Raw genomic sequence first — 14,206 nt, forward strand, 5'->3', positions numbered from 1 at the left:
GGACCATCATGGAGATTCCAGACCCTTGGATTGTGTTTTGGACACTTTGGACCCTCACAAGGAACTTCAGGGCAGAGTTTTAAAAGTTTGGTGAACTTTTGTGAAAAAGCGCTAGAAGGTGACCAGACCCTCACAGAAAGGCAATCCAGTGAACCCTCATCGAATCCGGCCTGCTGGAGGAGGCTGCACGACGTCTGGAGTGAAATCCTCCAGAAACATTTCTAAGTGTAAAATCTTGATCAGGGCCTCCCGCTTAGTGTATCCGAACAGGGCTCCATCGCGGTTGGCCTCAAACTTTGACTTTGTCCCGGTCAGTGGCGACCAAATGTCCATAAGTGGCACTGTTGGTTTCTAAGCACTAGAAAGTGTTTAATCTTTAAAAAGTCATATCTCTGGTTCCCTACGTTGGATGTTGTTTTCATTTTGTGTCATTTTAAAGATAAAAATATTTCCTATATTTATAACTTGGTATGGATTTTATTGTGTGTTGTGTCTTAATTATTTACTGAACTGGTGTTTGTAACTGCCTTACATACCTGTCTCTGAAGCTAAGCCTGCCTGCTCGCAGCCAAGTTACCATGGGTTGTGAATGGGAATAATTTTCTGAGTCCTATTCTGAGCCCGAGACTGTGTTAGTGGCCTTATTGCCAGTGGTAGATGCACATTTACCACTACAAATAACCCAATTTCCAACAGAGAGAGAGAGAGAGAGACACACACACACACACCCAAAACACACAACACACACACAGACTCTCTCTCTCTCTCTCTCCCTCTCTCTCTCCCAAAATAGAAGACACGATCAGAAGGGCGGGGCCGAATGTACCAATATATAGGTGGGGGCTCCTCCTCAAAAGGAAAAATAAAATGATAATAAATATTGTTATTATTATTTTATTTTTCCTATTGCAGTCAGTGGTGGGGCGGTGCTGGCCAGATCGATGGGGTAGTGGTGTGCACTACCTAAGTGGGCATAACTGTTTGGCCAGCCGTCTTGGACCAGCCAAACAGTCATGCACACTTTGCATGTTCCCCACAAGGCAGCATTACACAGCCTGGTAAGGAACATGCACAGGCTCCCTGTCCCCGTCTGAGCGCCGAACAACGGCATTCACACCAATCACCATGCTTCATTGCAGCATTGTGATTGGCTCAGGGGAGCCTGTGTGCCAGCTGGCTTCCTGCTGCCAGCCAAGACAGGAAGAAGGAAGATAGAAGAGGTCTGAGGAGAGGCAGCAGCCGTCCGGCCATTCCAGGTAGGTTAATTTTATTTACATTACTCTTACTCCCCGCCTCACCACCCCTGTCGAGTAGCAGCCGCTACTGCAATATACAGCTTGTTCTATGTTACATGCTCAGCAAAAGAGTCACCACTTTATTTAATGCCTTTATTTCACTTCACATCTGCACAACATTTCACACTCAGTACAATTCATCATCAGATAAACCACTGGCAACGTAGGAGCCAGATGACGGGCAGGTTGCAAACACTCGACTCACAATTGGCGACCAGTGTTGGTGATGAGCTGCTTACTACCTGTGACAACAAGCAAGCAACGGAACAAATGCATCATGTTCAACAAGAGAGAGAAGCAGGACGACCAAAAACTGAGACTCGGAGAGAAACAAATGCAGCCCTTAAACCATCCACCCATTCTTCACGTGGAACAGATGTACTTCCGGGGTCATGACCTTCTGTAAAGCTGTGGCATGTCAGCTTCTCCTGGGTTAGGCGCTCACTGCAAATAAATATGGGAAACCACATATAAGTTGTTGAAGTGCGAGACGACTCTTCCACCGACTGAATGGCAAAATTCACTCGGGTTTCATGAGACCCAATGAATATGTGCATTGCAAAGTTACTGTGGTTATTATTTGCATATCCTTTGATTATATAAAATATGTCTGGATTGTACTGTTTATTAAAATAATCGAGCCCGGCCCCATGATAGAGATGGTCAGCAGCACTTTGGGGGTCATTCAGACACCAGCAGTCAGTGCATGGAGGCTGCTGGGGCTGCAGGGGTACTGTCTCCAGCCATGCCCTGGCAGACAGACCACCCACACTAATTAGATGTAACTTGTGCAGCAGAATTATTTTTTATTCTCACAAACAAACCCTCAAAGCAGGGACTTATTACAAAAAACAGACAAACCCAATGTCCCTGACTTGCAGGGTGTTTCCCGCAGCCCCTGAAGGCCACTGTTGTTTCTCCCTGCCCGGTCTCGCCTTGTCTCTCATGGCAGACACAGGCAGGGAGGATCTTCTTTGGGACCCCACCCTACATTGAGTGGGTTTAATGATGCATCAAAGGCAGAGACCTGAGGCAGATGGCTTAATGTCACTGGAGGCTGCACCAGCAGTCAATCAGCAGCTGCCCAACTCCAAATAAGAGGGGGGACTCAGGGTTTCCCAGAGCAGTACCCCACTACTTTACAACAGGACCCCCCTCGGTAAACGCTGGTCCCCTTTGTCTTCATATTACAATGTTAGATGGTGGGAGAGGAGGTTTTTTATTAATTGGCACCAGTGCCCGTCTGTACTGGGCATCCACAGGAGACGTGACAGCCCCTGAAATGCCAATTAGAAGCAGGACTGCAACTCCACCAACTGCTAGATAACCCCCTGTGTCTTACACGGAAAAGGCAATGACACATGTCACTACTACCAGAGTTAGATGGTTAGAGAGAACGATATTTGATTAGTTGGCAGTAGGGCCCTTTCACGCATGTCACTACTACCAGAGTTAGATGGTAGAGACAAGGCTATTTATTAACTGGCACTAGTATCCTTGGCACGTGTCACTACTACCAGAGTTAGATGGTAGAGACGAGGCTATTTATCAACTGGCACTAGTGTCCTTCAGCACATGTCACTACTACCAGAGTTAGATGGTGGAGACAAGGCTATTTATTAATTGGCACTAGTGCCCTTCGACATGTCACTACTACCAGAGTTAGATGGTGGAGACAAGGCTATTTATTAATTGGCACTAGTGCCCTTGGCACGTGTCACTACTACCAGAGTTAGATGGTAGAGACGAGGCTATTTATTAATTGGCACTAGTGCCCTTCGACATGTCACTACTACCAGAGTTAGATGGTGGGAGACAAGGCTATTTAATAACTGGCACTAGTGTCCTTCAGCACGTGTCACTACTACCAGAGTTAGATGGTGGGAAGCGAGGCTATTTATTAATTGCCACTTTGATACATGTCACTGCTACAAGGGCTGCATGGTGAGAGACAAGGATATTCATTAATTGGCACTAGTGCCCTTCGACATGTCACTACTACCAGAGTTAGATGGTAGAGACGAGGCTATTTATTAATTGGCACTAGTGCCCTTCAGCACATGTCACTACTACCAGAGTTAGATGGTAGAGACGAGGCTATTTATTAATTGGCACTAGTGCCCTTCGACATGTCACTACTACCAGAGTTAGATGGTGGGAGACAAGGCTATTTATTAATTGGCACTAGTGCCCTTTCTTATGGGTATCCTCGGGAGATGTGAAATGGTCCAACAGTGGCCACAGCTGTATCTGAAAGTGTATCTGAATCCCACACCCTGACTTCAGGAGTGAGTGGAAAACTATTTCAGAGCACTCAGGAATTCAAGATTGCTCTTTTATATAGTATACGTGTACAGTATACATGTACGTTAATCCTTTCCTGCTGCTACCACACCAATCTCAATCACTTACCGAGTGGTGCTCATTGATCAGACCTGTGCAATCCTCCACATGTTGACCTTGAATGCTGACTATTTAAGGTCAATTTATACTTGCTATTAAAGTTTCTCTGCCCCGCTCCCCTACTCATTGAGTCTTGCTCTCTGGTCTAAATTGCACAACCTTTCACTAGTTTACATCACATGTGACAGCCCAGGCAGGACTTTCACAAAGTAAGGCCCCAGGTGTTGAAACTTTGTTTGAGTATTAGTGGACATGTGAGTGGTTCAGCCTTCCAATACACTTGGGTCACACCCTCACATCCATTCCATGTAGAATTTGTATAAATATCTTGAACTGACCCTTAATGCAAGAAAGGCACCTTCATGACCCCTGTGGTTATTGGATGGACTACAGGGCAATGTGTGCTGTTTGTACACACTGTATTCTTGCTAGAGCATTGGGTATCTCTTCTGCGCAGACTCAGCATCTAGGGGGTACAGGCTAACCCCATGCACAGTAAACTAGAGCGCATGCCATGGTGCCACAGAGGTCTTCTGACACTTCTTCCCAGATAAGAACAGACGCCTCCCTGCTGTGCTTAGCCTCCGTGATGAAGAGCCAGTAGGTCCCTTTAATGCAGATATACTTACCGAAGGTGTAGGTGGCCTGGAATCCCTTCATGTTCAATGAGCCATCACTGTGGAACTGGAGCAGAAGGGAGCTCCCGGTGGAGGTCACTGGTGCACCTGGCTTGGATCTGCAGTATTTGCCAATAAGCGGGGATGTGGTCTTGGCACCATCGAAAACAGACAAGGCGTCAGCGGCGCACGTAGGATTAGGTTCAAGGTCAATAGATATGAATGTCAATGAGACCTGCAGGGTGTAAATGAGAAGTATGTGTTAGTCCTTAAATAGTACCTCAGGCATGCCAGCAAGAGGCAGTGTGCCATACGAATTAAAACTACGTGACAGTCATTTCTACCACTGCTAACATACCAACAGCGGGCAGTGTAACATAAGGACGGAGAAATACGAATTGGCCCATAGTTACCATCACTGTCCTGCCAGCAGGAGGCAGTATGACATGAGGAAGCAGAATTGTGCACTAGCTATTATTTACCATCCCTGTCCTGCCAGTAGGGGGCAGTGTGACATAAGGAATGAGAAGCATGCACTGGCACCTATTTACCATCACTGTCCTGATAGCAGGGGGCAGTATGACATAAGGAAGCAGAAGTGTGCACTGGCCCTTATTTACCATCACTGTCCTGCCAGTAGGGGGCAGTGTGACATAAGGAACAAAAACTATGCGTTAGCCCTTATTTACAGTTACTGTCCTGCCAGCAGGGGACAATGTGACAAAAGGAACGAGAATTTTGCACTGCCGCTTATTCACCATTAGTATTGTCCTGCTAGCACAAGAAAAGGTGATGTAAGGAACAAGAAGTATGCACTGGACCTTATTTACCATCACTGTCCTACTAGTTGGGGGCAGTGTGACATAAGGAAGTAGCAGTGCAAATGCCCTTATTTACCACCATTAACCTACCAGTTGGGGGGATTGTGAAATAAGAAAGGAGAAGTTTATTTTAGCCCTTATTTACCATTAGTGTCCTGCCAGCAGGGGACAGTCTGACATAAGGAAGCAGAAGCATAAATAGCCCTTATTTACCATCACTGTGCTGCCAGCAGGGGACAATGTGACAAAAGGGACGAGAAGTATGCACTGCCGCTTACTCCCCATTATTATTGTCCTGCTAGCACAAGACAATGTGATGTAAGGAACAAGAAGTGTGCACTGGCCCTTATTTACCATCACTGTCCTGTCTGCAGGGTGCAATGTGACGAGGAGCGTAAATTATACATTAGCCCTTATTTACCATCACTGTCCTGCCTGCAGGATGCAATGTGACGAGAAACGAGAATTATACGTTAGCCATTATTTACCATCACTGTCCTGCGAGCAGGGCGCAGCATGACATACAGAAACAGAAGTGTGCACTGGCCCTTACTCACCATCACTATCATGCCAGCAGGGGGCAGTGTGACTTAAGAAACGAGAATTATAAGTTAGCCCTTATTTACCATCACTATCCTGCCAGCAGGGTGCAGTATGACATAAGGAACGAGAGTTATGTGTTAGCCCTTATTTACCATCACTATCCTGCCAGCAGGGTGCAGTATGACCTACGGAAACAGAAGTGTGCACTGGCCCTTACTCACCATCACTATCCTGCCAGCAGGGGGCAGTGTGACATACGGAACTAGAATTATGCGTTAGCCCTTATTTGCCATCACTATCCTGCCAGCAGGGGGCAGTGTGACATACGGAACAAGAATATTAAGTTAGCCCTTTTTTTACCATCACTGTCCTGCCAGCAGGGGGCACTTGAGCTTTTACATACACAGTTCAGTGCCTAGACACCTTCATCACACAGAAGCGGCATTCCATCATCTGAGTGGAATAGCGGCATGGTCAATTTTTAAGTGTCGCCAGCATGGCGCTTGCGCTGTGCTTTGAAATCCATTGCTGTTAATATATCTTTTTTTTTAACACAAACTTTATTACATGTTTGTTACACAGTAAGAATACAGCACATTAAGCCACCTAATAAATTAACATACGTAGATGGTAATATACATACAGGGATCAAATAGTCTGTATTAGAAGCAATCGACATGTCATGAAATATGCTATATATAAAAAGCCGCAACCTCCCCCCAAGCCTCCCACCCTGTTAACAGTGACGTATCATGTAATGGATGAGTTATAATCGAGGAGATGTGTGTGCAGTAGGCGGATTCCAAGAGATATATGCTGCTACGCTGCGGACTGCCTAGCGACTTCCGGTTCAGGAAGGAAGAGGTCCACCCGGAAGTCAATGGGGGTGGTGCCGCCCACGCAGAGAGTCCCCCAGTTTGGTACCCAGAGTCCCAGCAGGCCTCCCTACTCTTCAGGGCTCTAAAGTCTGCTCCTGGAAGCCTTCCATTAGTGTGTCCCATTTCAACGATATAGGTTTCTTATGTAGGCCCCTATATCCTTCCCTCCTCAGAGCCTTACTTTCTGCCAAGTCCCATTGCAAAACTTCCTCCTGCCAGGTAACTACCCTAGGAGCCTGTGGGGACTTTCAGCATTTCGTAAGCAGTCTTTTGACCAGGAGCAGAGAGAGGCCCGTGAAGCGCTGTGTCACTTTAGAGTTTCTGGGCCGCGGGGGTAACCCCAATATACAGTGCTGTGGCCTGTTCCACTGATGCAGGGCAGTCAGGCGTGTTAGTGCCGCTGAAATCCACCCCAGTAACCAATCAGGGAAGGGCAAGTCCAAAGCATTTGTACTAGATCAGCTTCCGGGGCGCGGCAGCGTGGGCACGTCAAGGGGGCCATTGGGAACATTTTGCGGATTTTGTGTGGGGTTGAAAATGCCCTATGTAATATGGAGTATTGGATACATTTGAATCTTGAGTTGCGTGATATTTTCTTGGGGTATTCTAGTAACCAGGACCCCTCCTTATCCGTGAGCTCCCTAGTCAGGTCAGTCTCCCATTCAGCTTTCAGGGAAGTGAGTGGTGTCGTGAGGTGTCCTGTAGTCCCCGGTAGAGCCATCGTTTTAAGTGCCTCCCGTGTCCCACAATATGTAGTGCTTGGAGTAATTCAAAAGTGATGGGTTCTTTGGCATCTGCCTGTTCCATGGAGTCCTCCTGCGTGCCGTCAATATGCCTGAGGGGGTGGGCAAGCCCCAGAGTGGGATATTTGGTGCATAAGGTGCCCGTGCAATGGCATATTTCAGCGCCAGTCTCCAGTAGGCTAGGGCTATGCACGGTAAAAGTGAGCCAATGTGCAGAGCTGAGGCTTCGGAACACACCAGCCTATGTAATCGCCCCTGACTAACTAGGGCCGCTGTGTATCCTATTTCGAACACGTCAAATTACGCCCAATCAGCCAGCAAGATAGCCACTATAGTTGTCCGGCTATACAATACGCTTTGAAGTCTGGAGCCCCCAGGCCACCCCTACACGTTAGTAACTGCAGTTTATGTAGATTGACTCTGTGGGGCCCCCTCTCCCATGTGAGATCAATCAGTATGGCGTTCAACAGTTTAAACGCCCATGCCGGTATTATCCTCGGTAAATTCACAAAGTGGTACAGCAGGCGTGGCAACATCACCATTTTCACCAGGGACAGACGGCCCGCTATCAACTGGTTTAATATGACCCAAACGACACTTGAGATCGCAGCGTGTTAATCGTCTGTATGAGGTTACCCTCCAATAGATAATGGGGCCCCATCCACAAAGGTAAACTAAAGTCTGACTTTATGACTTTCGGTATTCACAAAGGGCATTTACGAGGAGTAAAGTAAGACTTTTGTCTCAGTTTAACTTGCGTTTTGGTCTTAAGTCTAACTGAGACAAAAGTCCTACTGTCCTACTTGTAGATGCCCTTTGTGAATACCTAAAGTCGTAAAGTTAGACTCTTGTCTCAGTTTACCTCTGTGAATCAGCTCCTTGTGTTTCTCGGTACATCTGAATCCCAAGTTAGCGAAAGGTGCTTGGTGCTGTTTGCAGTTGTGTGTCGCCGAATCTAAATGTGGTCTCTGTATAGGTATTAGTAAAGAAGTAAGCCCAAGATTTATCTGCATTAATATGCGGGCCTGACAAGTGGCCAAACAATTACAGCAACTGGGCTGTCTCTAATTTGCCCTCCCATCATGTCATCGGCATATGGAGACACGGAATGCACCACTTCATCTATAGGGACCCCTCTGTGGTCCGCCACCGGAAAGATCCGCTATGCGATTGGCTCGACCTCGAATATGAAGCGTTGAAGGGACACAGGGCAACCCTGCTGAGCGCGGCTTGACACTTGGTAGGGATCTGAGACATAGGGAGCAGTTCTGGCTCTGGATGTAGGTGATGAATATAGTGGTTTCACCCACCAGATACAAGCAGGGGGTATCCCTTAGCGAATCAAAGCAGCAAGCATGGACTCCCAGTCTAGGGTATCGGAATCTTTGGCATATGGGTGGTCTCGGGCTACGTCCATTATTCCAAACAGGACCCTTATGTTCAAGGAGGTGATGCGTTGGGGTACAAAACCACATTGATCCTTGTGGCTCAAGTGCGGGAGTAACGGGAGCAGTCAGCGGGCCAGCATTTTACTGAGAATGTTATATTTTGTATTCAGTAACGATACTGGGGTTTAGCAGGGATGTTGTGAGAGGTTCCCTAGTAGGGGGGGGGGGGGTAGTGTGACTATATCTAGGGACCTAATATATAATTTCTCCAGCTTCTGCACCAATTTTGCGGCATAGGTGGAATAGAATTGCAACAGAATTCCATCAGAGCTGTGTGTTTATTGTGGGCCATATCTGATGGTGCCACGAATCTCATTCGCCTTGATCGAAGCAGCAAGTTCTTCGCTTTCCCGTGCGGGCACCCTGGGCAGAGCTGCTTGGTGTTGATAGTTCTACAGGGTCTGGAGGCTGCAGAGTCATGTAGTGTAAAGTGGTGCAATGGTCTTGGAACACTGTGTTGATCCCCAGTTGTCTTACCACAGGTCTCTGTGTGAGTGTGTTGATCGATAATATAGGCTTAGAAGACGGTTCCACACTAATTAACTGAGCCAGGAGGGTGCCACACTGTCGGCTTCTGTGTGTGTGTACTCTGAGTGTAGGCTCTTTGGTCAATCAGTCAAACGTGTTCTAACAGCTCAGCTTGTGTGATTCTTGCTTCACACAATTCAGCTGCTGCCTTATCATTCTCAATCGCCTCCCTTTACAGGTTATCACATTCATCGTCTAAGCTTGTGAGTTCCCTAATGACCTCGTGCCTAGCACCCACCACTGCTCCAATCAAGGCTCCATGCACTTCCACTTTAAAAGCTTCCCATTCCACCAACGCCAAGGAAGCCATAGTCAGACAAATATGTATTAACGGTTGCCCGTTTTTGTGTCCTAAGAGAAGGGGTCAGACTACCTACAAGCCCCAGGTGCCTTCGCTTCGCGGTCGTTGCCGCCACCGCCAATCTGCACCTGCACGGGTTCCGCAGCACGAGACGCACGAGACGCACGCGGATGCGCCCGGGCCAAGGGCGGGCCAGTCTGAGCCCGTCAAAGCCCGGACAAAGCTGGGCTGGGCCACCCCCCTAAGACCTGCAACGAGGCTTCCCGACATTTCTATCGGAATACGTCCCAAGCCAGATAAAACTTTACAATGGGCAAGAGAAAGGTTGCCCCAAGCGTCTCCAGTAAGATACCCCCCCCCCCCGCACCCGCTCAACTAATGACAATTATTTCACCCGAGCTGTGGACATGATCACAAATGAGATTTGGTTGGTAGAGCGCGTCTCTCCCTCACACTTGAAGACCCTATTTATCCACCTATTGATCAAAGCCAACGCAGTGTGCCAGCAACCCAGAGTATATCAGTGCAACATGCTCCCCTGTGGCTCATACGAGCCAGGCTTGTTCTATCTCGCTAGTCTACAACAAGGGTGAGGGTTTAGTCTGCTCGGGGTAAGTACCAGGAGGGGGTCCTGTGTCAGGTCTTATTGGCACAGATGGTGGTGTTCAGCTTTGTGACTCTGAAGGGGAGACCACCCGAGAGCCAAGCGGAGCAGAAAATTTGTTAAATCCACCAAGCCAAAAAACTGTGCTAGAACCATCAAAATTCACCCGAAGAATAAGGACCCAAATGGAGTCCCAACCGGTGGCTTGGTTGAGGCTAATGAGAACACCTGGTACGGTTTCAGAAAATGCCTTGGCGACCTCCTGGACTCCAAGTTACGCCCATTTTTGATCTTCTAGTGAAAATGTAATCCAACCTGGTGAAATCGTCGTATCTAATGGCTTCCTCTTGTACCCAGCATTTAGCCTCTAACTTTACTCCTACCATTTCCACCGAGAGCAATGCTGGTGTTCAGCCACATGCCAATTTACATAATATCCATCCTGCCACTCATCAGGCAGTCCCTGCCCCCAACCAGGCCATCTTTCCGGTAATAGATCTTCCCCCAGCATTCGCCCCGTACGTCGTTGTATTGACTAATGTGCCCAGGCTCACAGCTACCAACATGGAAACGACTAGAGGCCTGATGAACAAATCCATTCACTGGCTGAACAATAACGCCGCTGGTAACTGGGACATATCAAAAGACATTTTGATGGCTAGAAAGGTGGGAGGCATTGGGGGTATTACATGGTAATAATGGAGATGTTACTGTGATTAATTTTCGTACTCCGACATTAGTAAAGGAAATATTGAACAAAGCTTGCACGGGAATGGTCCATCAAGATAGTCCCACTTGGCTATTTTAATCAGCATCTTGCCAATCAATTTCGCACTCTGGATAGCCTTGTTCTTTTTGACTCTGTGCCGCCTAGACCCCCTCCTTCTGTATCTCTCCATTTGACAAACAGATTTGCTCCATTGGTCGGACTGGAAGATATTGACTGACGTTTCAAGGATGTGACTGTGTGTCCTGATCTCCAGGAGGTGGATAGGCTATCTGATAATTTAGTTTTTACCCAATTTCCAACCTCCCCCCGGCATCGAATCCGCCCATGGTGTCTGGCCCTATGGAGAAGGTTGGGTTTCCTTGTAACTCTATCCCAGCTGTACAAGTGAATAATTCCTCTTCAGATAATCCGCGGGATGCAGTACTGGACCTCGAGAACTCTGAGGAGGTCCTTGCTAGGTTAACTACTGTCCATCAACTGCCCCCGGTCCCTTTACGAACCCTTCCCGTCTAGGGGCCAGTGTGTGCGTGGTTATAGAAAATAATAATAGACAACGTAGGATTGGAAATTCTAAGCTAGAATATAGCGGGAGTAGCTTCAAAGATTAAATTGGATGGTTGGCGATCTTTTATCTTGACCTCTGAAATAGTCTTCTTGCAAGAAACTTGGGAGAGCAAGGATATCACTTTCGATGGGTTTACTTGTTTTAGCCTGCCCGCTATTCCATCTACTGCAGGTAGAGCTAAAGGGGGCCTGTCGGACTGGTTTAAAGTGGAAATCGCTGGCCTGATCGTACAAGTATCCCAGGAACAGGGGGAAGCACGGGCCTTTTGCCTTACCTGGAATGATAGTAATAAGCTGTATTTGGTCAATTTCTACAATAACAATTTTTCTTCCAAGGGGGACTCCCACGGCCTATTCGTGTTAATTGATATGCTTGCGGGGAGAGAAGCTGGAGTGGACTGTCCCTTTAAGCTGCTGTTGGTGGGGGACTTCAATGCAAAATTGGGGTATCCTCCGTCTTTTTCTCCAACTACCTTTGAGCCAATTGCCCAAGAGTCGGATCTCAATGTGATGGATGCTAGGGGGCGGGTCCTATATTCCTACTTGTTAGAAAGGGGTAAAGTTAATGGGCCCCCATACTGACAGATCATTACATTCCCACCTTTATAGGACGGGGGCAGGAACTATCATTGATTATATTTTAGTCACCAGGAGTATGGTTCCCCTTATTAAGGACTGCGAGGTCCTTATTCCGTCTTATAGCGACCACAATCCGATCTCTGAGAAGATAGCACTCCCACTCATGCGGCAGAGGCCCAAGCCCTCATCCACCCAGTTATTATCCACCAAGGACGCAGGCCGCAGGGTGGCATGGCGCTCAGCAAACATGAACAGCATAATGTCCCAGGTAATACCCATCAGTTCAGACCCGCTGCATCGTTGTGATTGCATGCCACACGACTCAGCCTGTATCCTATCTAGTTTTGTGGACTTATTATATAAAGTTTTTTTAAAATTCTCTTGACCCATCACCCAGCCTCGCACTCAAGCACATCCATGGTTTGACAATGCCTGCAGAGAAGCTAATAACATTCTACGCAGGGCTCTAAAGCAAAAACCCAGAGATTTGATTTTTGATTAGGGAAATTAGGAAACTGTACAAACTTGCCACTAAAAAGAGAAAGTCTGCTTTGAAGGAGAAGAAGTGGGAATTAATAGTGGGCACTTGTCACTCCAAAGATCGCAACGCTTTCTGAAAAGCCGTTTGGCCAGTCTTATCTCCTACCTTACCAGGCGATACTGTAACTTTCCATATATCACCCGAGACTTGGGTGACGCACTACGCTGGTCTTCTTTCCTCTGACTCTGCTGTTACAGTTGAGTCAGTACAGTCAAACCTAGCATGTCAAATGCCCTGTTTTTAATGAAGAGGAAGTCTGAAAGGCAATTGAGTGTAGCAAAGGCAAGAAGGCTCCAGGACCAGATGGAAACCCATTGGACCTTTTTAAGGAAGATCCAGTATTCTGGACTCCGGTACTTACTGCAGTCTTTAATTCCGTTTGTAATGAGGGAGTGCCGAAGTCTTGCCGCTCATCAGTCATTGTGCCTATTTTAAAAAAAGGTAACGTGCACGACCCCAAATGTTATCGACCAATTTCCCCTTTTGGATTCTTCCGTCAAAATTATCGGGAGAGTTGTGCTAGATCGCCTACTGGACTGGATTAACGCAAACCACATCTTGGCCTCCAGCCAGTATGGCTTTAGGAAGGGCCTAGGAACAATTGAACAGTGCCTTAATCTTCACCTTATTTTGGCCAAATATAAATATGCAAAGGGGGCTTCCACTCATCTGGCTTTTTTGGACCTGACCAGTGCGTTTGACTATGTCTCACGCTCTAAGCTGTGGGCCATTTTAATTAACATGGGAGTTGACACGGGCCTGGTCTCTTTACTAAGGCTTCTTCATCACAATCTTTCTGCTTCAGAGAGGTATGGCATTGCCGGGGAGGGTTCAGAGATGTTTAACATCAAGCGCGGGGGCTCCAAGGTTGTGTCCTTGCCCCAATCTTATTTCTCCTCTACACTAATGAATTGGAGAACACCTTGGTTTCAGTAGGGGCTAATGTCCCACAAGTGGAGTAAAAGGCCGTGCCAGCGCTGCTCTATGTGGATAAGGCTGTACTCCTTGCAAGGACTTCGAATGGCCTAAAAAAACGAATTGCCAGTTATGTCTGTTTTACGAAGGACCTGAGGCTAGAGCCAAACTACAAGAAAACTTTTATAATGATTTGTGGCCCCAAAATGACCAAATCCCGCTGTTTGGATGAAGATGGAAAAGTTCTGAGGCCAGAAGAACTGCTCTATCGGGCAGTCCAGTCGGTGAACATGCCCAGATGGACGTCAAGCTGCGATCCCTGATCAGTTTTGGGCTCAATGAGCAGGTGATGCATCTCTGGTTGGAGGTGGTCTGCTCCAGCCTGCAGACCGTCGAGAAGTGGTACCAACCGTGGTCGTTCCTGCGCAGCCCTGGCTGGGTCCAGATAAAATGCGAACCCAGGGTCCTGTGTAAATTTGCTTTCAGCCTATCCCAGGACTGGGAGCCTCCCGTCAAGCAAGAGGAGAAGGAGAAACCACCGCTGAAGGAAGGTGTGCAGGACATGCTGGTGAAACATCATCTTTTCAGCTGGGACATTGACGGCTGACCCCATCCCCCGATCCTGGTCCCTATGAGGATGCTATGGACTAGATGTAAGCAGCGTCTTGGGCCTGCCCGCCTTGGACTCAACAAAAC

The 14,206-nt window shown here is 47.6% G+C and overlaps 1 protein-coding gene across 2 annotated transcripts in view; it reads right to left on the bottom strand.

Annotated features, from left to right (window-relative positions):
- Window positions 1-1,373: 1,373 nt before the first annotated feature.
- Window positions 1,374-14,206, bottom strand: part of LOC146830132 (embryonic protein UVS.2-like) — a 72,054-nt gene continuing 59,221 nt past the window's right edge. For both annotated transcript variants that reach the window (XM_085604364.1, XM_085604365.1), the window contains 2 exons: window positions 4,328-4,550; window positions 1,374-1,739 (listed from right to left, as the gene is read on the bottom strand). In XM_085604364.1, the coding sequence (XP_085460490.1) occupies window positions 1,729-1,739; window positions 4,328-4,550 (234 nt within the window). In that variant the 3' untranslated portion in view covers window positions 1,374-1,728. The remainder of the gene's footprint in view (window positions 1,740-4,327; window positions 4,551-14,206) is intronic.

This window comes from Triturus cristatus, chromosome 5_1, assembly GCF_964204655.1.
Source record: "Triturus cristatus chromosome 5_1, aTriCri1.1, whole genome shotgun sequence".
Lineage (NCBI taxonomy): Eukaryota > Metazoa > Chordata > Amphibia > Caudata > Salamandridae > Triturus > Triturus cristatus.